The sequence below is a fragment of the Salvelinus sp. IW2-2015 genome, linkage group LG17, assembly GCF_002910315.2.
Source record: "Salvelinus sp. IW2-2015 linkage group LG17, ASM291031v2, whole genome shotgun sequence".
NCBI lineage: Eukaryota > Metazoa > Chordata > Actinopteri > Salmoniformes > Salmonidae > Salvelinus > Salvelinus sp. IW2-2015.
Window position 1 is genome coordinate 29,026,718 of NC_036857.1, and position 25,877 is coordinate 29,052,594.

Genomic DNA, 25,877 nt, shown 5'->3' on the forward strand with positions numbered 1-25,877 from the left:
CATAGCAAACACACACACACCACACACACACACACACACACACAGCCTCTCACACACGTGACAACCACACATTGCACCACACACACACACACACACAGCGCAGCTCAAAGACCGAACGCATATAGTACAAAACCACACACACACACACACAAACAGCGTCTCTCACAACACAAGTGACAACACATTGCACCACACACACACACACATAAAACCCAATCTATGTAGCATGGGGACTTACAATGTTGCGGTAGCAGAGCTCTTGTCCCCTGTAGCGGTTGTGAGTATAGTATGAGCTGACTAGCAGCAGAGAGCCTGGAAGGAAGGCTTCTCTCTCCCCTCACCCACATGTGGACTATGAGACTTGAATACTAAACAAGATCATGATGCATAGCCTATAATAGATACAAATGCATTACAGTGCGTGTTGGCTAATCTAGCAACAAACTATACCGTCGAAGCCTTATTCGTACACAATTAGGATTTGCGCACGGAATTGCTCGTGGTAGGAACAGCAAATGTAATCATTTTAGGAACCCTACAGCGCCAGAGGAGAATGTCGACATTCACATGTGACGATGTAGAGACCCAACAACCTTCACATGTAACCTTCACGTGACTATTGGTGCCCGGCTAGTTGCAGTATGCGTAGCTGCATCTCTGTCATGGGCTGTTCTCTGAAACATCTCTCCCTCCTCAACCTCTCCTCGCAGGACAGACAGGGAAGGAAAGGAGAGGAGAGCGGTGAAGCATGGTCATGTCATGTGACCAAACAGATCTTCATGATATGCTGCCAACACAATCACTTTGACCTCCCCTGTCATCTGCCTGTTCTAACACGTCAAATAGGTTACTTCCATAATCCCAATCATTCTGGAGGAGGCTTCATACATTTGGACTGGTGATCAGTAACACCACGACAGACAGCTTAAGACTTTGAATTTAAGACTTTGAATGAATGAGACTATGATAAAAGGATCACGTTTTGATGGATGATGGTACTGTACAACAGGAACATTTGACCTCCCCAAAAAGAACGAGCTGCGGAGGGAAATAAACAACAAAAACTCACCCAAAATCATCCTATGACTTCTCCTTCTCACTGCTCCTCTCGTTTAACAGTGCTCCCTCGTTTCCCCCGGTCTCTCTTTTTTCTCCAAGGGGACAATGGCTCCAAATTCTTTTTCTTTTTTTCTCTCTATCTCTCTATCTCTCTTTCTCTCTCTCTCTCTCTCTCTGTGTGTCTCACTTTCTCTCTCTCTGGAAAGAGGCAAGCAAGTCAGAGAAGCAGTAGAATTACATGTGATTGGAGACTGCTACTGCTATCGCTCCTACTGCTGCCCATGCTGTCTGTCCTCAGCAGGTAACTAGCGGTATGTGGAGGAGGAGAAAAGGAGGAGGAGGGGGGGGGGTAACGCTGGTGCAGGAAGTGCTCTCTGTCTGTCTCAGGTAAGCCTGGGGACAGTCGGAGAGAGAAGAAGGGGGTTGGTGGACGTCAGAAAGAAGAGGGAGGGGGAGGTAACTACCCAAAGTCTAACTATCCAATCACAGAATGAGAAGGAGCTACTGTGGCTAGATCTTCATCTCCAGAGAAGTCAGAAAATGCACTGGTCGTATAACCGAAAGGCACCTTACTTGCGTGCTCTGATTGGCGGCAGCCTCGACAAATGGGAGTGTCGGCAGCCACTTGTCATTATAAGAGTGTAAGTCATGATCGAGAAAGCGCTGGACCAATAATGCATGTGTGTCCCTCTCGCTCAGCCTCTGTCTCCCCCTCCACCCCCCAACCCCCTCCCCGCCTCTCTCGTCACCCCTCTGTCCAGAGTTATTTGTCGGCTTGCATAATACCTGCGCCGTTTCTCTCGCACTTTATTTGCCCCTAACCCCCCATCCCTTGCTCAGTTCTGACTCCATGTGACCGCTGACTGTTTAGCTTAGCCCATGAACTTTTTTTTTCTCCAAATCTCTTTCTAGCTCTCCTCCTCCTCTCACTTTCTGACTCTGTCTAGACAAAGGTTACGCATTCTGCCACCCATTTCTATTGCCCTTAAAGGACAGGATTTGGACAGGGGGAATGAGAGAGAGGAGGATGGAAAAAATGAGATGGGATAGAAAGCGACAGAGCGGAGGAAGCAGGAGAAGGAGGGGGAGAGATTAAACGAAATGCAAACTGACAGAGGGATGAAGAGACGTGGATTGACAAGAGAGGTGATGAGGGGACCATGAGGAATGAGACAGTGAGAGAGAAGAAGAGAGAGAGAGAGAGAGATGGTGGCATAGAGAGGGAGTTGAATTAAGCTGCAGTCCATAGCAATGCAGTAGCTAACTGGAGGTATTAAAAACACACTGCTTGTGAACGAAAACAAGCAGCCAACTAAATAATGTATCTTGCTATGTCTATACTGAACTCATCCCTTACTTAACAACTGCCCCGAAAAGACTCATCAAGGGCTAGGAGTGTAAGAGGAAGAAGGAGATAGAGAGGGGGGAGATAGTGAGAGGAGAGAGGAGAGAGGAGAGAGGAGAGAGGAGAGAGGAGAGAGAGAGAGAGAGAGACAGAGAGAGAGGGAGGTTAGAGAGAGAGAGAGAGAGAGAGAGCAAGGGGAAAGGGGGGAGAGAGAGAGAGACCTTTTCAGAAGCACAGAGCCATGATGCCACAGAGAAGTGGACAGGCGGTTAAAAAGAAGGGCTTAATAATAAAACAGTGAAAAAATGTATCCCCTTGGGTTCCAAGCACACAGTGCAAACACACTGAAACACCTAGGGCTAGCTAGAGAAACAAGCTTGTCTTTTATAGTGCCTTGTTGCCTTCTCTCGTCCTCCTTTCCATCTCTCTCTCTCTCTTTCCCTTTGTCTCAGGCTCTCTATTCTTCTCTCTCACGTCCCTCTACCTAGCTCTCCCTGTCTGTCTTTTTTAATGCCTTCTCTTGTTCTGCTCTCTCCCTTGCTCTTTCTCCCTCTCACCCCCTCTCTCCCTGTCTCAGACTCGCTCTCCCTCCCTCTCTCTCTCACCTTGTGTCAGTCTCTCTCTTCCTCTCCTTCCCTCCCCACTCTCGCTCTTCTCATGTCCTCCTCTCCCTCCCTCTTCCTCTTCTTATCTTAGGCTCTCTATTCCTCTCTCTCTCCCTCTCTCCCTCTCTCCCTCTCTCTCGCTCTCTCTCTCCCTCTCTCAGGCTGGGGCAGTGTGTGTGTGAGTCAGAGTCAGAGAGTGGTGCAGTGAATACTAAAGAGTCTGCCTGACACCTCTAATACCTCACTGCTGCACTACACAGCAGAAACACTCCACACACACACACACACACACACACACACACACTGCTTTGTATGTAAACGCACACAAATATTCATACATATGTAGGATCTTAATTTGAGCCAGTCTGCTACAGCAGGAAAATAATCCTGCTGCAACAGGAAATGTGATTTGTTATGTGGATTATAATTCATGGACATTTTTGTAGAGGAAAATCAAGTCTGAAATTTCAAAGTGGAAATTACCAACTTCAGAAGCCTTTTTAAATCTCAAATACACTACACATTTTAAAAGTTCTCCTGTGACAGGGTGATCAAATGAAGCTCCTACATCTGTATGATACATACAAACYTAATGCAACTCCAGTCAAACACACTACAGAAATTACCTCCATGCTGCTGTGGGAAAGTAAAGTGTAGGAAAATCCATGATCTACAACAGTTTAAGTTTRGGCCTAGGGACCCATAGATTGGAAATGTAGTTTTGATCCCAACTTTGCAATGGGAGGACATATTGAGTCTCTATGTCCGGTCTTAGTGTGTGTGAGACCTGGGCAGTCAATSTTGCTCAATAACTGTTATTGTCATGATGTCTCTGTATGTGCCTGTCCCTCCCTGCAGTTCTCAGGACAGTGGTAGCCCTGTCCCTCTGGCTGCGTCCCAAATGGCACCCTATTCGCTATGTAGTGCACTACTTTTGACCAACGCACTATGGGCCCTGGTTAAATAGAAGTGCACCATAAAGGGAATAGGGTATCGTTTGGTACGCAACCGGTGTCAGCAGAGGAAGGGGATACAGTTTCCTCATTAGTACTGTTGCTATCAATAATTCAACTCCAGGTCTTGTTGGGCTCAATGGTCCGAACGCTAATTTGTGTCTGTCGGGGGCCTTCCACAGAGTGGCATGTGTGTGTGTTGTGTGTGGTGTGTTGTGTTTGTGGTGTGTGTGTGTGTGTGTGGGTGTGTGCTGTGTGTGTGTGTGTGTCGATGTGGTGTGTGTGGTGTGTGTGTGTGTGTGTGTGTGCTGTTGTGTGTGTGGGTGTGTGTGGTGTGTGTGTGGTGTGTGTGGGGTGTGGCGCTAGAGCAGAGCCTTAATGGATGTATGCATGAGGGGGTGAAATAGGAGTGTAGGGATCCTCTGTCACCTCGCCCATAGGTGGGGGTTAGAGGTGGAGGGGAGGGGAGGGGAGGGTGGTGTGGTGATGGGTATGGTCCACTGAAGCCTGTGTCTCTGCCCTTCTGCCCTAAGTGTGCATGTGTTCACTTCCACTCCGTTCACTGCTTTAAAGGTCCAATGCATCCGTTTATATCTCAATAACAAATCATTTCGGAGTAACAATTAAGTACCTTCCTGTGGTTGTTTTCAATTAAAATTGTAAAAAAAAAAAGAAAAAAAATGATTCTTAGTAAAAAGCTATTTCTCAAGCAAGAKTTTTGCTAGGGCAGTCTGGGAGTGGTCTGAGTGAGGGACCTAATTGGAGGAGCCTAATGGGAGGGACATGTACCCTGATAACTAGATGTTATTGGCAGAYAAGAGGGCAAACTCTCTTTGTTATTGGTCTATTAACTTATATCGCCTGATYATGTCACTAGGCAGTCCGAAAACTKCACCCTTCCATCCAAGCTGAAATTTCTGGCAGTCTTTTCAAACAACTCTRACAGTAAAAAGGGCCTTATTGTAATTTTCACAATTTCACAGTATTATTCCAACTTCATAATGTGGAAAAAATATATTAAACAAAAACAAATCAAGTTTTTGACTGCACTGCCCCTTTAAAAAGACTGGTGTGATAAATATGGTGTGAACAGCTAATACTGCCCTTCACAGCTCTCCACTGTAGCTAATACTGCCCTCCACAGCTCTCCACTGTAGCTAATAAACCTAGCCCTTTCACAGCTCTCCAATGTAGCTAATACTGCACTCAACAGCTCTCCACTGTAGCTAATACTGCACTCAACAGCTCTCCACTGTAGCTAATACTGCACTCAAAAGCTCTCCACTGTAGCTAATACTGCACTTAACAGCTCTCCACTGTTGCTAATACTGCCCTTCACAGCTCTCCACTGTAGCTAATACTGCCCTTCACAGCTCTCCACTGTAGCTAATACTGCACTCAACAGCTCTCCACTGTAGCTAATACTGCCCTCCACAGCTCTCCACTGTAGCTAATACTGCACTCCACAGCTCTCCACTGTAGCGAATACTGCCCTTCACAGCTCTCCACTGTAGCTAATACTGCACTCAACAGCTCTCCACTGTAGCTAAACTGCCCTTCACAGCTCTCCACTGTAGCTAATACTGCACTCCACGCTCTCCACTGTAGCTAATACTGCCATCCACAGCTCTCCACTGTAGCTAATACTGCACTCAACACGCTCTCCACTGTAGCTAATACTTGCACTCACACAGCTCTCCAATGTAGCTAATACTGCCCTCCACAGCTCTCCACTGTAGCTAATACTGCCCTCCACAGCTCTCCACTGGAGCTAATACTGCCCTCCACAGCTCTCCACTGTAGGCTAATACTGCCCTCCACAACTCACAACTGTAGCTAATACTGCCATCCACAGCTCTCCACTGTGGCTAATATTGCTCTTCACAGCTCTCCACTGTAGCTAATATTGCACTCAACACGCTCTCCACTGTAGCTAATACTGCACTCCACAGCTCTCCACTGTAGCTAATACTGCCCCTTCACAGCTCTCCACTGTAGCTAATACTGCACTCAACAGCTCTCCACTGTAGCTAATACTGCACTCAACAGCTCTCCACTGTAGCTAATACTGCACTCAACAGCTCTCCACTGTAGCTAATACTGCAACTCACACCCTCTCCACTGTAGCTAATACTGCCCTCCACAGCTCTCCACTGTAGCTAATACTGCACTCAACAGCTCTCCACTGTAGCTTTTGGGGGTTAAATGTGTGCTACAGACCTGGTTCCAAAAGTAGTATTATTCTTTCAAATCCTGGAACCAATGGAATAGTCCCAAACGTGCAAACCCTGCCCATCCGGCAGTCTAGGCAGGCTCAATCAGATGCTCACACAGACTATTTGAAAGACAATCCATCCTATTTGGATCCAGGTCCTGTTGTGTGATTGGCAGAAATGGACAGCTCAGTAATCTGAGGCTAATGCCCTGAGAGCGAGAACATAATGTGGTGTTGGGTGAGCCTAAACCACCAACATCTCTGTCACCAGCTGGAGAGATGGACACTCATCTTTCCACATGAGGGTTAGAGTTAGCCTTCTGCAGAGTGTCCCGGTGTCACCCAGCCACCCTGTGAGACGTCATCACATCACAGGAGAGGACCTATGGATGTCAGTGTCACAAACATGGCTTGGCAGACCTGATCCCCCCAGGTAGCGAGAGACGGACCTAGCAACTGCGAGCTAAAGTAGCCCCTGACTGTGATGAGGCTCTACTGCTCCCTAGTTGTAGGACCCTGTCAACACAGTATCAACTATTTTTAACAGAACACACAGGCGTGTTCAGTAGGCAAAGGTTGTGGAACATTGCAGATAGAAATGCCGTGAATAGAGCTGGTATGATCCTGTATTCTACATTTAATTACACAACATTGTGCTCTGCTGAATGTAGCACGGGCACCACAGAAGTTGCCACTTCATACCACTCACGCAGTTTAGACAGGGGCCGGACTGAAAAGGATCACATGTAAACTAAGACATCCATTTTCCCAGAACTTCCTTCTGATGCCCACTCATAGGACCGGACAGGAGAGGACAGGGGTAAATAAGGGAAAAACTGAAGTTATTAAAGATGGTGGTAGAGATTAGGGCAGCAGGTAGTCTAGTGGTTAAGAGCGTTAGGCCAGTAACCACTGGTTTGAATCCCCAAACCGACTAAGTAAAAAATCTGTTGATTTACCTTTGAGAAAGGCACTTAACCCTAATAGCTCCTGTAAGTCGGCTAAATGATTCAAATGTAAGTCATTGTACCASACCTTAAATCCGAGAAAGCTCTCATCAGCCCAAAACAGTTCAATGGATTTTCCCCCCAAAATAACTCCCCAGCTGATGCAAATACTACGGGGAAATAATGTGTTATCTGGAAATGTCGAGACCAGAGTTTGGGACTTTCCTCCATGTTGTAGGAACCTTCTTGCCACTGGGGGCAGTAATACATAAGGTGATGATGGGTCAGGTCATAGGTTAGCTAATGTTTAAATTCTTTCAAGTCAATCTCAATGTGACTTGGATTTYAAAGGAATAGCGCCGAGACTGGTGCAAAACATATGGTGGAAGGAAACTTTCTCTCGCCTATGTTTACACCAATCCAATGCTTGTTTTCTCTTTCTTTTCTTTTATCCAATCCAACGCTTTTTAACTTTAGGTAGTATATGTAAGAAGATTCAAGTTAGCTAGTGATAGTCGTCAATAGTCGTCAATACTGACAAGATACTGGACTAATTACTAATAATGGGAATAAATGTCCGCAAAGGTAGAAGGCAGGCAGGGAAGAGGGGGATCAGGCGGGGACATTGTAGAGAACGAGAGGACAGATACGGGTGTGAACAACAGGCACAAAAAAATCTGATATAAAACGMTTTTTCTCAAAGTTGCCGGAATGCCACGTGCGTCCACTTAAATCAGCACATCCGTTACAACCTAAACATTACTAAACATATATTCGATCAGATAAGCCTCACCTAGCTAACTAGCAATTAATTTTTATTTTGACCACACGCTTTCATTGACCTCCATCCCAAAAATCTGCACTTCCTCTGCTTCTCGCTTCGGACAGATTTTGGGTCGGGGTTTAGCCTCTCGCTTCTCCGCTTCCTCTCTGTAGAAATTCCCAAGCTAAAAAAATCTGGCTACATTTACCAACCAGCTTCAGACGCTTGAAAAACCCATATAAAATCCCATTTGATTTTTGCCCAAAGTTTAGAAATAAAACTGAACATAATTCATGATGGTTTTTATTTTAGTTTAGTTATTTAGTTTTGGAATCAAAGATAATAGTTTGTGAAGTTTTTGTTTTTCAAATGGGTTTGCTATAATTTATTTATTGTAGCTAACTAAATAGTTTTTTTAGAATTAGTTTCAGTTTTAGTTTCAGTTTTCGTTTACTAAAATAATCTTGCTGTACTGTACAAAATACCGGACTGAGGAACCCAGCTAGAGCTACTGGACAATCAGATTCTCTATACCAGTGCTTCTTAAACCTCTTCTTGGAGACCCTCAAACATGTCACAATTTTGTTGTAGCCCCGAACTATCTCACCTGATTCACCTAATCAAAGGCTTAATGATTAGTTGACAAGTTGCATCAGGTGTGCTAMCTCTGGAATAGATCAAGTACATGGAACGGCTGGGGCTCCAAAAGGAGAGGTTTGAGAACCACTGCTCTATAAACCAACATAAGTCATTTCATAATGCCTGTTCCTGGTTTGTAGAGGTTAGCATACCGGAGATTACATCAATGATTTATTTTGTATTGGTGGTTAGTATGGTGGGTGTTAGCGTGATGGAAAGAACCTTTGTAACCCTCTGAGTTTCCATTGAAACATACAGAACCTGGGAGTCTGAAAGGATAAGCATATCAGTTTGGCTTTCTGATACCAGTAAATATAGACTATTTATCAGGTAGGAATACAGTGCATTTGGAAAGAATTCAGACCCCTTGACATTTCCAAATTTTGTTACGTTACAGCCTTATTCTAAAATGTATTAAATTCCTTCGACTTCATGGTTTAGTTTTTGCTCTGACATGCACTGTCAACTGTGGAACCTTATATAGACAGGTGTGTGCCTTTCCATATCATGTCCAATCAATTGAATTTATCACAGGTGGACTCCAATCAAGTTGTAGAAACATCTCAAGGACGATCAATGGAAACAGGATGCTCCTGAGCTCAATTTCGAGTCTCGTAGCAAAGGGTCTGAATACTTATGTAAATAAGGTATTTCTGTTTTGAATTTGTTATACATTTGCAAAAATGTCCAAAACCTGTTTTCGCTTTGTCATGGTGGGGTATTGTGTGTGGCCAGCCCTGTGTACAAACATAGCAACGATCACTAAAATAGCGTACATACTTCTTTGAATGGTATTAATGAATCGATTATTAACAACAGCTGAGGTGGTGTTCTAGATGCGAGTGTGTGTGTGTGTGTGTGTGTGTGTGTGTGTGTGTGTGCGCGCGTGTGTGTAGTCAGTGGATACACCCTGGTCCGTAGAGGCTGAGAATGTTGATGTTGACCGTTATTCTCTCACACCTCCCTGTTGTTTTCACACTACACCTTGAAGACAGAATGTCTCTCTCTCTCTGCCTCATCACACACACACACACACACACACACACACACACACACACACACACACACACACACACACACACACACACACACACACTCAACCACCATATTCCTACATGAACTACCCAACCCAAGATAGCCTTAACAGTATGTCTGAATACTGCCAGATGCCTGAAACAAAAACACACATACCTCAGAGGAAGAGACAATTGCTTCTGAATTGCCATTGTGACTCGTTGTGTACATTTTAAAATAAATGTAATTTTCTGGAATCGCTTTTTTATATAGTTCCATAGTTCCTCAAGGAGTGACGTTTCACTGCGGTCACGTGGGTCGTACTGGTGTACGGATGTGAAAATCCTTCAAATCTGCCGTTGGCGCCCATTTAAATTAGCCCCAAGGTTGCCTTGTTAAATCTTGTTCATTCTCAAACTAAACACCATGACTGCATTTTCATAAGCTGGGAATGTTGTTTGAAATGTCCGATACAACATACTTTGGTGATATCGTAATGAACCTACTGCATACCACTTAAAATATACATTTTCATGTGCAGTGTGCTATAACACTCATTAAGACAGAATGGTAGAATAGCTAGCATAGCTAGCCATCGCTAGCATTCACTGGTTGAATTTAAAATAACTTTTGAGTGTAATGGAGTTGACTGGTGACTATAGCATGAACATACAGTACCAGTCAAAAGTTTGTACACACCCACTCATTCAAGGGTTTTTCTTCATTTTTACTATTTTCTACAATGTAGAATAATAGTGAAGACATCAAAACTATGAAATAACACATAACACATGGAATCATTTAGGAACCAAAAAAAATGTAAACAAATGTTATATTTGAGATTCTTCAAAGTAGCCACTCTGCCTTGATGACAGCTTTGCACACTCTTGGCATTCTCTCAACCAGCTTCATGAGGAATGTTTTCCCAACAGTCTTGAAGGAGTTCCGACATCTGCTGAGCACTTGTTGGATGCTTTTCCTTCACTCTGCGATCCAACGAATCCCAAACCAGCTCAATTGGATTGAGGTCGGATGATTGTGGAGGCCAGGTCATATGATGCAGCACTCCATCACTCTTCTTCTTGGTCAAATAGCCCTTACACAGCCTGGAGGTGTGATGGGTCATTGTCCTGTTGAAAAACAAATGATAGTACCTCTAAGCACAAACCAGATGGGATAGCGTATCGCTGCAGAATGCTGTGGTAGCAATGCTGGTTAAGTGTGCCTTGAATTCTAAACAAATCACTGACAGTGTCACCAGCATAGCACCCCCACACCATCACACCTCCTCCGCCATGCTTCACGGTGGGAACAACACATGCGGAGATCATCCGTTCACCTACTCTGCGTCTCACAAAGACACGGTGGTTGGAACCAAAAATGTGGACTCATCAGAACAAAGAACAGATTTCCATCGGTCTAATGTCCATTGCTTGTGTTTCTTGGCCCAAGCAAGTCTCTTCTTATTATTGGTGTCCTTTAGTAGTGGTTTCTTTGCAGCAATTCAACGATGAAGGCCTGATTCACACAGTCTCCTCTGAACAGTTGATGTTGAGATGTGTCTGTTACTTGAACTCTGTGAAGCATTTATTCTGTCTCTTATACACATCTAGATGTGTATAAGAGACAGGAACAGGGTATCGCTGCAGAATGCTGTGGTAGCAATGCTGGTTAAGTGTGCCTTGAATTCTAAACAAATCACTGACAGTGTCACCAGCATAGCACCCCCACACCATCACACCTCCTCCGCCATGCTTCACGGTGGGAACAACACATGCGGAGATCATCCGTTCACCTACTCTGCGTCTCACAAAGACACGGTGGTTGGAACCAAAAATGTGGACTCATCAGAACAAAGAACAGATTTCCATCGGTCTAATGTCCATTGCTTGTGTTTCTTGGCCCAAACAAGTCTCTTCTTCTTATTGGTGTCCTTTAGTAGTGGTTTCTTTGAGCAATTCAACGATGAAGGCCTGATTCACACAGTCTCCTCTGAACAGTTGATGTTGAGATGTGTCTGTTACTTGAACTCTGTGAAGCATTTATTTGGGCTGCAATTTCTGAGGCTGGTAACTCTAATGAACTTATCCTCTGCAGCAGAGGTAACTCTGGCTCTTCCTTTCCTGTGGCGGTCCTCATGAGAGCCAGTTTCATCATAGCGCTTGATGGTTTTTGCGACTGCACTTGAAGAAACTTTAAAAGTTCTTGAAATGTTCCGTATTGACTGACCTTCATGTCTTAAAGTAATGATGGACTGTCATTTCTCTTTGCTCTGTCTCTTATACACATCTAGATGTGTATAAGAGACAGCTTCAGGCTTGGCCAAACTGCTTTCATTGGGGAAAGATTGCTAGCGAACCCCGCTTGCGTGACTTCCGTTGAAAACTTCACTTCGCCATGTGGAGCTATAGAACTCTTTGGATTCTATTTCAGAACCTGGCAGGGACATTCTGGGGGTCAGATGAGCAAGGCCAGGCGGCCAACAGGAGTTGGTCTTCTTTTGGGGTCATTGGTGAGACAGGGCTCTGCAGTGACATGTTGTCACCGACTCTGTCACATGGTTGACATCACAGGCCACATGTTTTTACATCCAGTCACTAGTGAAAGTCTACACACCCATGCAGACTTAACATTTGGCTGCATTAAAATTACATCTAAAAAGAAAGAAAAATTATACAACCATTTCTAAACACGTCTACACTGTGTCATTATGGGGTATTGTGTGTAGATGGGGGGGGGGGGGGGGGGTATTTGATCCAATTTTGAAATCAGGCTGTAACAAAACAAAATGTGGAATAAGTCAACAGAACACACACGAATACACGCACACTAAAATCAGCCCAGTCTAAATCTCTGGTGTTACGTTCCAAGGCAGAGGTGGAGTGGTTAACAGGTGGAGCTACTGTTGTCAGCTATCCATTAACGGTATATGTGTATATTAGGTTGACAGATCCAGACTCTGAAAGGAAACACCATGTACGTATAATATTTGGTCCATGAAAACATCTCAGAAGATTACCCACTGGTTCAATATGTGTTCGGAAAGATCAAGGAACTTCTTCGAATGAAATTGGAAGTCAACACGAAACAGCCATCTAATATGACACCGTTGTCACTTAGAACTGACATTAAAGTTCATCACAAAGTCAGACAGCTTCACATAATCCTACTATTACACTGTACTGTATTTAGGTTCTAAATAAGGGGTTATATTTACAATTTATTGTATCCAGACTACAAAGACGCGGACCATTTTGCTCAAAAGATATCTCTTCTGTGCAGTGTTTCCCCCGACAACAACTACTCAAGACCACCATAACAATTCAGTAGGCTATTGTCGCACCACAGCTAGAGCCAAACAGATAAAGCAAAAAAAGCCTTACCTGAAGGCCACATTGCCAGCTCTCTCTCTCTCTTTCTCTCTTCCTCACTCTTTTTCTCTTTCTCTGAGTCCTCCCCTCTGTTCTTGGTTAGCGACACCAACCCTCAGTTCAGTCCCAGTCCAACCGCACAGCACCTCCACCGGAACTATTTCCTGTGTGAAATCCCTCCTGGCTTGAAACCTTTCAGGGGTTTAAGACATAATACATCGCTGGTCACTGGAAGGCCGGCATGACAAAAAGAGGATGCAAGGAGAAAAAAGATCCAGACATTTCAAAGAGTCTGGTCAATTCCGAGAGTTCAAGCAGGAACGTATGCAAGCGCATACCTCACGCTACGGACGTTAGCAATTTGGGACATGTGGAAAAGAGACCACAAACACATCTTGTCTTTCACACCCACCTTCTTTCCCTCCCTCCCACCGTTTCGCTCTTTCTCCCTCCCTCCTTCTCCCTTTCGCCCCGGTGAGAAGACAAAACAAATGCAGGAGATTCCAGCAGCTAATCCCACCAGAGCCTTAATATGTGAGAACAACTGTGTCAAGACAGGGAGAGAGAGAAGAGATAGAGAGGGAGAGAGAGAGAGAAGAGATAGAGGGAGAGAGAGAAGAGATAGAGAGGGAGAGAGAGAAGAGATAGAGGGKGAGAAGAGATAGAGAGGGCGGGTGAGAGGGGGTGGAAGGCTGGGAGGGAGGGAGGAGAGTCAAGTGTCAATAAAGAAAAGAGAGGAACCGTACGGGCACAGAGATAAATGTCTACACGTCAGTCTATCGAAAGCAGAAGATCTGTCGTACAGTATGTTAATGGAGTCTATGAATAATCTGGGGGTCGACGGAGTGGCCGACAACTCACCCAGAAGGGGCAGCCATTAGGAAAGGACTAGGATAGCCTGATCCCAGATCTGTTTGTGCTGTCTTGTCAACTACTATGTTTGTCACAGTCATTAAAGTTGACAAGACAGTACAAACAGATCTGGAATCGGCCTAGGGCCATGGCCAGGGAACAAAGCTGAGAATAAAGCTCTGAGGATCTGTAATGAAAGGGACCAGTGTCTTGTACTGTACAGTAGGAAAAGTCCTGTCACATACAAGTTGGCACTGACCCAACCGGCAGACAGACAGCTAATATGGAACGTCTATCTAAACCAGAAAGCTCAATGCCTGAAATTGACATCAATCCCATGCCAAACTAATGTTATTGAAGGTTGATAAAGCACCCGAACAAAAACAACAATAAGAACTTTGTGGTACATACAGTATCAGCAAACCAACTATATATTCACACAGCCGTGAACAAATGTGTCACCATTCACGTCCAATCATACACTCCTCCAAAATAGCCATCCATAACCCTCCTGTGACTGCTTACTCAGTGATTCACAGAGGCATATACATCCCCATCAGCTGCATCGCACATTATCCTGATTTAAGTGGTGCATATTCACACCAGTCCTCTACCCAAGGACTCGGGCTGTCTCCCTTCAGCAGAAGGGCAGAGGGGGAAACAATTTGAAGCAGTAAGCACATTTCAAGAGCCAAGGGTAAGGGGATAGGGTTACTGTAGGGGTACAGGGCGACGACAGTCCCTACCTCTCAGTAATAAACAGGCTTGTAAAGTTCACACCACAAACAGTTAAAGCTGAGTGCCATTTCTCGGACATATAATCCTAACCCTATATTGTTACATTTTATGTGTACTGACTAGGAGGCTGAGGCAACCGATATTTTATGACATTTCTCTTGAGCTCTTGTTTTGAATGTTGATTATGACTTAAGTTTATTTTAACACTGAAATAGTGTGAATGTCTGAAAAGTCAGGTTTCGCTATTGTGATCATGTGAAAGTCATGAATAGGATTTGAATCTATTCGTCACCAACCATTCAACGCCATCTGGTTATGTGTGTTTCAGGGTTGGGATCAATTCTGTTAAAAAGACAATTCTAACCATGAATTGGAATTGAATTTGAAATGGCCACACCTCACATGAAGCAGAATTTGAATTTAATTTGAATTCAACTGAGACGTAAAACATGAAAGTCTCATTCATTTGACAAATATTTTATCTAAAGGATATACCACTTATTAATGCAAAGAATATACATACCATTTCAAATATTAGTTTGATTAGAACTCAAAGATGTCAAAGAGCATTATTATTATTATTTTTGTGTCATGATGTTAGATTGTCATGATGTTAGATTGTCATGATGTTAGATTGTCATGATGTTAGATTGTCATGATGTTAGATTGTCATGATGTTAGATTGTAATGATGTTAGATTGTCATGATGTTAGATTGTCAGATGTTAGATTTGCATGATGTTAGATTGCATGATGTTTTAGGATTGTCATGATGTTGATTGCATATGTTGATTGTCATGATGTTATTTGTCTGAATGTTAGATTGTCATGATGTTAGATTGACATGATGTTAGATTGTCATGATGTTAGATTGTCATGATGTTAGATTGATGATTGATTCATGATGTAATGTTGAGATTGTCATGATGTTAAGATTGGTCATGATGTTTAGATTGTCATGATGTTAGATTGTGTCATGATGTTAGATTGATGATGTTAGATCATGATGTTAGATTGTCATGATGTTAAGATTGTACATGATGTTAGATTCCATGAATGTCCATGATGTAGTTTCACTGAAGTTAGATTTGTCATGATGTTAGATTCCATTCTGCAGTGTTTGATGTTTTGATCTAATGCGTACTAGGAAATAATTTTTTTCTGATATTTAAATGAGGAATGATTTAATTTTCAAATGGTTATACATTATTTAATTATTATGAATGATTATACAAATAAAAAACATGATCTTAAAATATTTTCAGACCACTGCAATTATGTAAAATATTTTTAAAATTAAATGTTTCAACCTTGGGAAATGGTATTGGTAAGGGTACATGATGTCAAAAAAAGTCTATGGTGATGTATAGAATAAATAAGGCATTTGTATTTAATTGAATTGAATTTCATGAAATTTGACTTCCTTTCATTCAAATTAAATTCAAATTATGCTTGCTGTGGGGTGTGGCCAATTCAAATTCAAGAATTTAATTGGAATTAAAGTGCAATTCGGAAAACTGAATTCAGAATTTACCCTGGTGTGTGTCTATATGGCAGTAAACATTAAGAACACCTTCCTAATATTGAGTTCCCCCCCCTGTCTCCTCCAACCTGTCTCCTCCACTTAATCTACACTGACTGAAATGGATTTAATAAATTACGTCAATAAGGGATCATAGCTTTCACCTGGATTCACCTGATCAGTCTATGTCATGGAAAGAGCAGTTGTCCTTAATGTTTTGGACACTCGGCGTACACATTACAATAAGATTGAACACACCTGGGATTGAATTGCCGTGATGTACTCATAGAGAACAACATACTATGGAGAAATATAATCATGCCCCAAGCCGACCCCAACGGAACAGCCCATGGCCGACCACCCAGACCTGACCCTGCCAGATGCAGCAGTCTAGGTAATGAGGACAGGGCGCGCTGCCTAGGGACTTTCCCCTGTCCCAGCCGTAAGCACACTGTGTGCTGTGCTAGGAGCAGCAATAAAACCTCACAAAAGTGTGTGGAGATGCCCAACTTGCTGCAGCACAAATATCTCTTATAGTCAACACTTTAAAACCTCTCTGGGATAGGGTCTAGTTTCCTGAATTTCCGCCTGACTGACGTGCCCAAAGTAAACTGCCTTTTACTCAGGCCCAGAAGCCAGCATATGCATATAATTGGTAGCATTTGATAGAAAACACTTTGAAGTTTCTCCAACTGTTAAAATAATGTCTGAGACTATAATAAAATTGATATGACAGGCGAAAATCCAAAGAAAAACCAACCCAGAATTTTAAATTTTTGAGGTCCCAGGCTCTTACAATGGAAAGCTATGGGTCCTATGTAATTCCGGCTCCCAGATTGCAATTCCTATGGCTTCCACTAGATGTCAACAGTCTTTATTCAAGGTTTCAGGCTTGTTTCTTGAAAAATTAGCAAGACTTTTGAGTTTTAGGGAAGAGAGCACCAGAACAATATCAGTCTTTCGGCGCATGAGGAAGAGGGTGCACGCTTACTAATTTTACTTTCCTATTGAACATACTACTTTCCGTATGAAATATTATAGTTTATTTACATTTTAGGTTACCTGAGGATTAGATAGAAACGTTTAGCGGTAGCTTTTTAGACTCCTTTGTCTGCATGTTGAACAAGTGGATTACTGAAATCGATGGCGCCAACTAAACAGACTTTTTGGGATATAAAGAAGGATTTTATCTAACTAAACGGCCATTCATGTTGTAGCTGGGACCCTTGGGATTGCAAACAGAGGAAGATCTTCAAAAGTAAGTGATTTATTTAATCGCTATTTGTGATTTTGTGAAGCCTGTGCTGGTTGAAAAATAATATGTGGGGCGCCGTCCTCAGACAATTGCATGGTATGCTTTCGCTGTAAAGCCTATTATAAATCGAACAACGAAGTTAGATTCACAAGAATTTAAGCTTTTAAATGATATAAGATACTTGTATGTTCAAGAATGTTTAATATTACGATTATTTATTTTTTACGAGCCCTCCAATTTCACCGGATATTGTCGACTGTAGTCCCGCTAGTGGAACGCCTATTCCTACAACGGCCGATGCCGCTGCCACACCCCTGGTGGAGTGGGAACATACACTGCTAGGTAACCCTTGCCCCTTCTCGCTATATGCCAGGGAGATAGCCTCCACAATCCAGTGGGAGAGACACTGCTTAGAGAGCGCCCTGTCGTGAAGTGGATTAGCAAAACAGCCCAAAAAATGGTCACATAACCGAATGTCCAGGTCCGTTCAATGTACGTGTGTAAAGCTCACACCAGACATAGGGCATATAACCTCTGTTGCGCTTCAGAAGTGAAGGAGGAGAAAGGGAAATAGCTCCAAGTTAAGAACTTGTAAGATACAGCAATGACTTTCGGGGCGAAGGCCGTATTTGGACAAGAAGGGTGTACGTATAATGCGTGGAGGTCCCCAACACCTTTAGCCAAGGCCAAAGCCATGAGCAGGGAGGATTTGTTGGATAGGATCTTCAGATCTACCTTTCCAGAGGCTCAAAAGGGGCCACACACAATGCCTCCAAAACCAGCGCCAGGTCCCATGTGGACGCAATAGGTTAAGAGACAGGTCTGAGACCACGTACACCTTTCAGGAACCGCACCACCACGCGGGTGACAACACTTTTAACACCCGTGAACACAGTGAACACAAAAAATTGTGTTTATGTGCCAAGGTTTGCCTAAAGCCCGACCCACTCTGGGTACACAGGCTCCGGCGATCAGTGACGTATCCCGATTGGCCGTGGCCATGCCACTTCGAGCTTCGCGCAGTTTAGTCACTGGACCGCACACATTAAAAATAGACCCAGGGGGGAAATATTATTCTACCAACCAGTCATAGGTACTGAAGACAAAGCGCCTTGTACCCTAGCTGGGAATGGGACAGACAGCTCGCAATACATTGTAACAGACAGGGGCAGGTGCATAATTGAATCTAATTCCCAGGAATTAAAAGTATTGAGCTGAAGACAGACAGCTCATTTGGGGGCTCATACGAACCAAAGAGACTGCATGTTGAATAATGATGTGGTCATGTCCAACCCTGCTCATTCCCTTGACTCTGCTACCACAACTAATTGCCTATAGAGCCCATAACCAGTATCACTAGACATATTATAGGGACTAGTGAGTTACAGGCAGGAATCAGCAATGAAGTCTGACCCTTTACGGGCACAGGGGGCTCTGGCAATGGCTGACGTAGTACCCCGTTTACCAAACGCTGGGACACTGTTGTCACAGTAATGTTTTTGCTGAGGGGTGCACTTGTCACTCAGATCCGTGCCAAGGCCCCGCACTCCGAGGGTCACCCCAGCCAAGTGCTCGGGGGGCTGCTTCTTCATCGCAAGGGGCACACAAACCCAGTTTCCTTCACTCCCTCCAACTCCAGGAACTGAAAATAGGAATGGGGTTGTCATAAGGCCGGGGGAATGCTAGTTTAGCTAGCCTGGCCTCCAAAGTCCACGTAGGACCAGATCACTTCATCAACAAGTCTTGGAAGAGAGGCAAGCGGTGCTTGACCAATGGTAGACACAGTCGGCGGAGCGTGCCCACCGAACCTGGCCGCCCTCTCTTTTCTAGTAGCCTCCGTAACCGGTGACAGAACGCACAGGAGCTACCACATACCCCACGCCCAGGCAGCCACCACATACCCCACGTCCAGGCAGCCACCACATACCCCACGTCCAGGCAGCCACCACATACCCCACTCCAAGGCAGCCACCACATACCCCACCCCCAGGCAGACAAGACATTTGCTCCGACCACCCAATCCGTCTCCACTTCCTGCACCTTGGTCCCAACTGAAGTGCCGGCATCCGGGAAAGGAAAGTCGCCATCAGTAATTCCAAGCTTCCTCAAGAATCCTACACATCTTCCAGGGATTTTGTATGCAGTACGTGGCAATGCACACACGGACTGGTTCCAGCGAGGTTTGGCTGAGCGTGCTCCAATCAGAGACAAACTACATGTAGATCGTGAGCATCTTTCAGATAAATGCTATGACTGCATGACTGGGGGCATGATCTCGACCCCGAACCCAGCTTAGCCATCGTCGTCTCYGGTCATTTTCTTAGCCATCTTATTCATTGCACCAGCAAATTGAAGAGTAACTCATTGTTTGTGATTAGAAAACATATGAGAACAAGTACAACATTCAGGACACCATGTCCACTATGGAACGGTTTAGTTGGTGCAATGTAAGAGTCTAGTTGTTGAGTTGTTTGTTTTAGCGAGGTGAAGAGCGGAATGAATCCGAGGGAATGAAGAAGGCAGGATGAGGAACGGATTTCATTTTCCTTGTCAGGCATAATTGTAGATCCTTCAAACTGAAGTCGCAAGAGTGCGACTCCCCATAGTATAATTATAGTATGTTGTACCGAAGTTGACTGACTGAAAGGGAACGCATTAATCTCTTCTTCCTTCTAAAGTGTGCACTTGTTCACTTCCCTTTACTGATTTAAAAGGAAATTACCGGTATAAGAAATTTAGCCCATGCCAAGCCCATCCCTCCACCAATCCAATGCTTTTACATTTGTGGAAAGTAGTGAACAAGTGCACACTTCAGAAATTAGATATTATTAGGACACACCCAATGATGACCCTATATTTGCTATAATAGACATGGGCGTGTACTCCTCCTCCATAGGAGTTGGACATTATACTATTTTATATGAGACATTTATTGAATTCGTTACACGTTAACACTATTACATAAACACTACTATTGAATTTGAGCCAGACCCTTCCCAGCTGGCCTGTGTATGGATATATGTGTCCACTGTGACAGTATGTTATGATTTACTGCTAAGCAGGTGCTAGATTTTGTTTCGTTTTGTCGGGTGTCTGGTGAGGTTTCTTCCACCCTCCTCTGACCTACCCCTCCCTCTGCTTCTGGTGATAAACGGTGTGGTGATGGCTCCCTGGAAGTACCAACACACCATATATTGTAGGTTCATACAGCCACACAACATACTGTGGCCCCTGCTATGTTACCATGTTACTTAACCCTCAAACAGACAGACAACATACAGTAGTGGTCTGGACATTAGTCATAACCCTCTTACAGCCAGACCACATACTGTACCAGTTGCAATATTACCTACGCACACTTAACCCTGACCACACCGCGTAGTAGTAGTTTATTGGTTAATTTTATCTTGTGCACATTTCCTGTTACGTTACCTACAGTTAACCCTCGAACAGCCAAAGAAAACTCACTTTGGTTCCTGATCTTTCTTTTTTTCTTTTTTTTTACAATTCAAAACATACACATACCAACAACAGCATACAAACACACACACACAAACATCAACGACATCACCCAGCCCAGACCTACCTGTTCCCAACCCCATCTCCAGCACCCGTATCACTCTCCGTCAACATGGCCTCAAACTGCAAGAAAAGTATGGTCCAACCCATTGGGTATCTCACTGCACCCTCATATACCATGTCTTGAAATATGCAGACAGATGGATTCAAAGTAAATGTACATTGTCATACTTCTGACAGCCAACTTTCTAACTCTGCCCATAACTTTGGGACGTTATAGCATTCCCCGAATGCATGGATTATTGAGTCATTGTTAGTTTTACACTTAAGACATGACTCTGCAGTTGAGCTGTAGAATTTGTGAATTTTCTTTGTTGTATGATAAATTCTGAGTTTGAGTTTATTTACTCTTGCTCACAGATAAAACTGAAGAAATGCAGATTTTACATTACTAAGAATTGCATTAACACTGATTTAAAATACATAACACATAATACGTGACATAAATAGAATGCAGAACTCTTGAAACATTACAGTACATTTTTCATGATGAAAATTGAAATGTTAAAATGTGATGCAAAATGTAAAATTTCTCAGGTGGTTCGTATGGGCAGTTATATAGCACAATTTGTGGCTGTTTCCCAGGAGCCTGGTGGTGCAGTTACCTCTTTGCTCTGCAGTGAGGGGAGCTGTGGTTGGACTGCTCTGCAGTGAGGGGAGCTGTGGTTGGACTGCTCTGCAGTGAGGGGAGCTGTGGTTGGACTGCTCCACCTCTGGAGATGATCAAGGCCCTCCTCTGCACCCTGTCTAGTTGGGCCTGCTGCTTTTTACTGCATCCAACTAACAGCACTCCACCGTATTCCAGACAAGGCCTGACCAATGTAGTGTATACTCTGACCAGATCTTCAGTGGGTAGACCATTTCTGGCAAGAACAGTCAAAATGTGCAGGCGTTTTGAAGCCTTCCTTACTGAGTGCTGATGTGGCCCACTCTTCCAGCTTCTTTGCCTCCAAGCCCATGGAAGTGTCCACCAGGATGCTGGCTCGGGACAGCCCTACATCGTCTTCATACCCAGTGTCCAGAGTGTCCCTGAAGACAACTTTTCGGGTCGACATGTGAAGGAGAAACAGATATGGTGAGACCATGCCCTCTTGTGGCATACCAGAGGTGACCTCTGACCAAGGGCTAAATGTGCCATTTGCCATCACCCTCTGCCTTCTTCCGGTGGTGTAGCTGTGTAGCCAGGCTAGTAACCTTGGACACAGCTCAATGTCAGACAGATGTTGTTGGAGCTTTGAGTTATCTACTTGATCAAACACTTTGGACATCAGCAACACCCTCACCATTGTTGGTTTTCTGGAGTCTGTAGCTGTCAGCCAGGAGTGTGTGGCTTTCACAAGGACGGTAGTAGTGCTGGACTTTGGGAGGTAGGCATACTGATTCATGCACTCAGACAGAACTGTTGGAATTCGTTTTTTTTTCAAGATGAAGCTCTCCTGGATTTTTCCAAGACATGAAGTTATAGAGATGGGCCTCCAGTCACTCGTTGTACATGGGTTTGACACTTTAGGTATGGGACACACATTGACAATCTTCCAGGCAGCAGAAGATTGTTAACAATGTGTTTGATGACAGGGGCTATATCTTCTGAATGCTATTTTAGTAGCCAGGCTGGAATGCCATCAGGCCCACACGCTTTATGTGGGCTGAGTCTGGTCAGAGCTTGCTTTATCTGGCCAATGCTGCACAGCTCAACCTGCCTTGTAGTATGGGCAGGGGGAAGATGGCAAGAGGTGTGGTGCTTGTCCACGCCTCAGCAAAGAAGCCATTCAAACTATCAGCAATGTCGTGGTCTTCTGTACATTAGTTTATACTAGATTACGCTTAAACGTTCGTTAACTGTAATTTTGTTATTTATATTCCAACATTCTCTCCATCTTGTGCCAATCAGTCTTGGTTTCAACAGTTTATATTTGTATATTTGTTGTCAGTAGGATAGGCTCTCTGCAAGGTTTTGTATATCTTACCTATCATATATCATTTTCTGACTTAAATAGGATTCCCTCAAGATTGCTCTGATGTCCAGAAGATTTTAAATGGACATTTTGTGTTATGAAACTTTTAAGTTGCATGTATTTGAAAATATCTACCTTGGTCAGTCCAAAATTGCGTTTTAATTTTGTCATGGAAGTACAGTTGAAGTCGGAAGTTTACATACACTTAGGTTGGAGTCATTTAAACTCGTTTTTCAACAACTCCACAAATTTCTTGTTAACAAACTATAGTTTTTGCAAGTCGGTTAGGACATCTACTTTGTGCATGACACAATACATTTTTCCAACAATTGTTTACAGACAGCTTATTTCACTTATAATTCACTGTATCACAATACCAGTGGGTCAGAAGTTTACATACACTAAGTTGACTGTGCCTTTAAACAGCTTGGAAAATTCCAGAAAATTGTGTCATGGCTTTAGAAGCTTCTGATAGGCTAATTTACATCATTTGAGTCAATTGGAGGTGTACCTATGTATGTATTTCAAGGCCTACCTTCAAACTCAGTGCCTCTTTGCTGGACATCATGGGAAAATCAAAAGAAATCGGCCAAGACATCAGGGGGAAAAATGGTAGGCCTCCACAAGTTTGGTTCATCCTTGGGAGCAATTTCCAACGCCTGAAGGTACCACGTTCATCTGTACAAACAATAGTACGCAAGTATTAACACCATGGGACCACGCAGTCGTCATACCGCTCAGGAAGGAGACGCGCTCTGTCTCCTAGAGATGAACGTACTTTGGTGAGAAAAGTGCAAATCAATCCCAGAACAACAGCAAAGGACCTTGTGAAGATGCTGGAGGAAACAGGTAGAAAAGTATCTATATCCACAGTAAAACGAGTCCTATATCGACATAACCTGAAAGGCCACTCAGCAAGGAAGAAATCACTTCTCCAAAACTGCCATTAAAAAAAGCCAGACTACGGTTTGCAGCAGAGTAATGTTCTCTGGTCCGATGAAACAAAAATAGAACTGTTTGGCCATAATGACCATCGTTATGTTTGGAGGAAAAAGGGGGAGGCTTGCAAGCCGAAGAACACCATCCAAACCGTGAAGCACGGGGGTGGCAGCATCATGTTGTGGGGTGCTTTGCTACAGGAGGAACTGGTGCACTTCACAAAATAGATGGCATCATGAGGTAGGAAAATTATGTGGATATATTGAAGCAACATCTCAAAACATCAGTCAGGAAGTTAATGCTTGGTCGCAAATGGGTCTTCCAAATGGACAAGCATACTTCCAAAATTGTGGCAAAATGGATTAAAACTTCTTCGGGCTAGAGTCTATTTTGCTCCATGTCCGCCTGACTGACGTGCCCGAAGTAAACTGCCTGTTGCTCAGGCCCTGAAGCCAGGATATGCATATAATTGGTACCATTGGAAAGAAAACACTCTGAAGTTTGTAGAAATGTTAAAATAATGTAGGAGACTATAACACAATAGATATGGTAGGAAAAAATCCAAAGTAAAAAAAAACAACCAGAGTTTTGTTTTGGAGAGCCCATGCTCTTTCAATGGAACGTATAGGGAAAAGATTTAATCTAGCTCCCAGTATGCAATTCCTATGGCTTCCACTGGGTGTCAGTAGTCTTTGTGCAAAGTTTCAGGCATGTTTCTCCCAAAACGAGGAAGAATAATCCGTTTTAGTACAGGGACTCAGACTTGGAAATCAGTGTATGCGCACGCGACGAAGAGGACGCGCACCTGCTAATATCATTTTCCTATAGAACATACTACTTTCCGTATGAAATATTATATTTTAATTACATTTCAGGATATCTGAGGATTAAATAGAAACGTATTTTGACTTGTTTTAACAAAGTTTAGCGGTAGCTTTTTGGATTATTTTCTCTGCATGTTGAACGAGTGGATTAAGTGGATTACTCAAATCGATGGCGCCAACTAAACTGACTTTCTGGGATATAAAGAAGGATTTTATCTAACAAAACGACACTACATATTGTAGCTGGGACCCTTTGGATGACAAATCAGAGGAATATTTTCAAAAAGTAAGTGAATATTTAATCACTATTTGTGAGTTTATGAAACCTGTGCCAGTGGAAAAAGATTTTGATGTGGGGCGCCGTCCTCAAACAATCACATGGCATGCTTTCGCTGTAAAGCCTACTGTAAATAAGACAGTGCAGTTAGATCAACAAGAATTTAAGCTTTTAACCGATATAAGACACTTGTATGTACCTAAATGTTTAATATCCATAATTGTTATGATTATTTATTTGAATTGCGCACCCTCCAGTTTCACCGGAAGTTGTCCCGCTAGCGGGACCCCTAGCCTTTTAAGCATTCTAATTATTTTATATTTTTGTGGTGCACTTAAATGATAGCTGTAGATCATGAGTTATTATTTTTCTTTTTCCTATTGCCATTATTAAAAACAAAATAGATGTAAATGTTATATCCTGGGGGGGGGGGGCTAATGTAGTCAATTGTTGTAGTTATCTCCAGGTGTCCTGTAAATTATTTGTAGAGATTACATTTTTCGGCCTTTTTTGACGCTCGTTGAATTTGCCTTTTTTATTGCCTGCTAAAATAATAATTTGATCAATATAGCTTGAATTCTATCTAAAAAAAAAAACTGATTTGCCCCTGATGGGATATACAATGAAATCAATGTGTATTTTTCACCATGTAAGGTACAATTCAACATTAGAAAACGGCCTTRTTGGTCCGTGTGCTGGGATTTAAGAGAAAAGGGTATTCTTTAGCAGAACACCTCTGCTGTTGCTACAGTAGGTGGCAGAATAGGCCTCTCCAACACAGCTTTCTCCTTTAAAAAAAGTGCAACTTGGAGGAAAACCACATCTGCTGACAATCTTTTTAAGCGTTCAAGTTTTCATCATGGAGCACATTCCATGTAATAGGTTGGATTTTGTTGGTCTTGTATAGAATCAAAGTTAACTTTGTCTGTTCCGTCTATCACTGAAGAACCAGATAAAACATTTTTGCAGACATGAGGGCAGTGGACATTCCATGCAATGGGAGGGTGATAGAATGAATACATAGTT

At 43.3% G+C, this 25,877-nt stretch overlaps 1 protein-coding gene across 3 annotated transcripts in view; it reads right to left on the minus strand.

Moving 5' to 3' along the window:
* The window catches only part of znf385a (zinc finger protein 385A), a 107,252-nt gene extending 93,721 nt beyond the window's left edge, over positions 1–13,531 (minus strand). The window contains exon 1 of one of the 3 annotated variants that reach the window (XM_070448070.1): positions 12,924–13,531. In XM_070448070.1, coding sequence (XP_070304171.1) covers positions 12,924–12,936 — 13 coding nt within the window. In that variant the 5' untranslated portion in view covers positions 12,937–13,531. Of the gene's footprint in view, positions 1–1,069; positions 1,673–12,923 lie in introns of those variants that run through there. The other 2 variants (XM_070448069.1, XM_024005020.2) reach the window with 2 other exon arrangements.
* Positions 13,532–25,877: the final 12,346 nt, after the last annotated feature.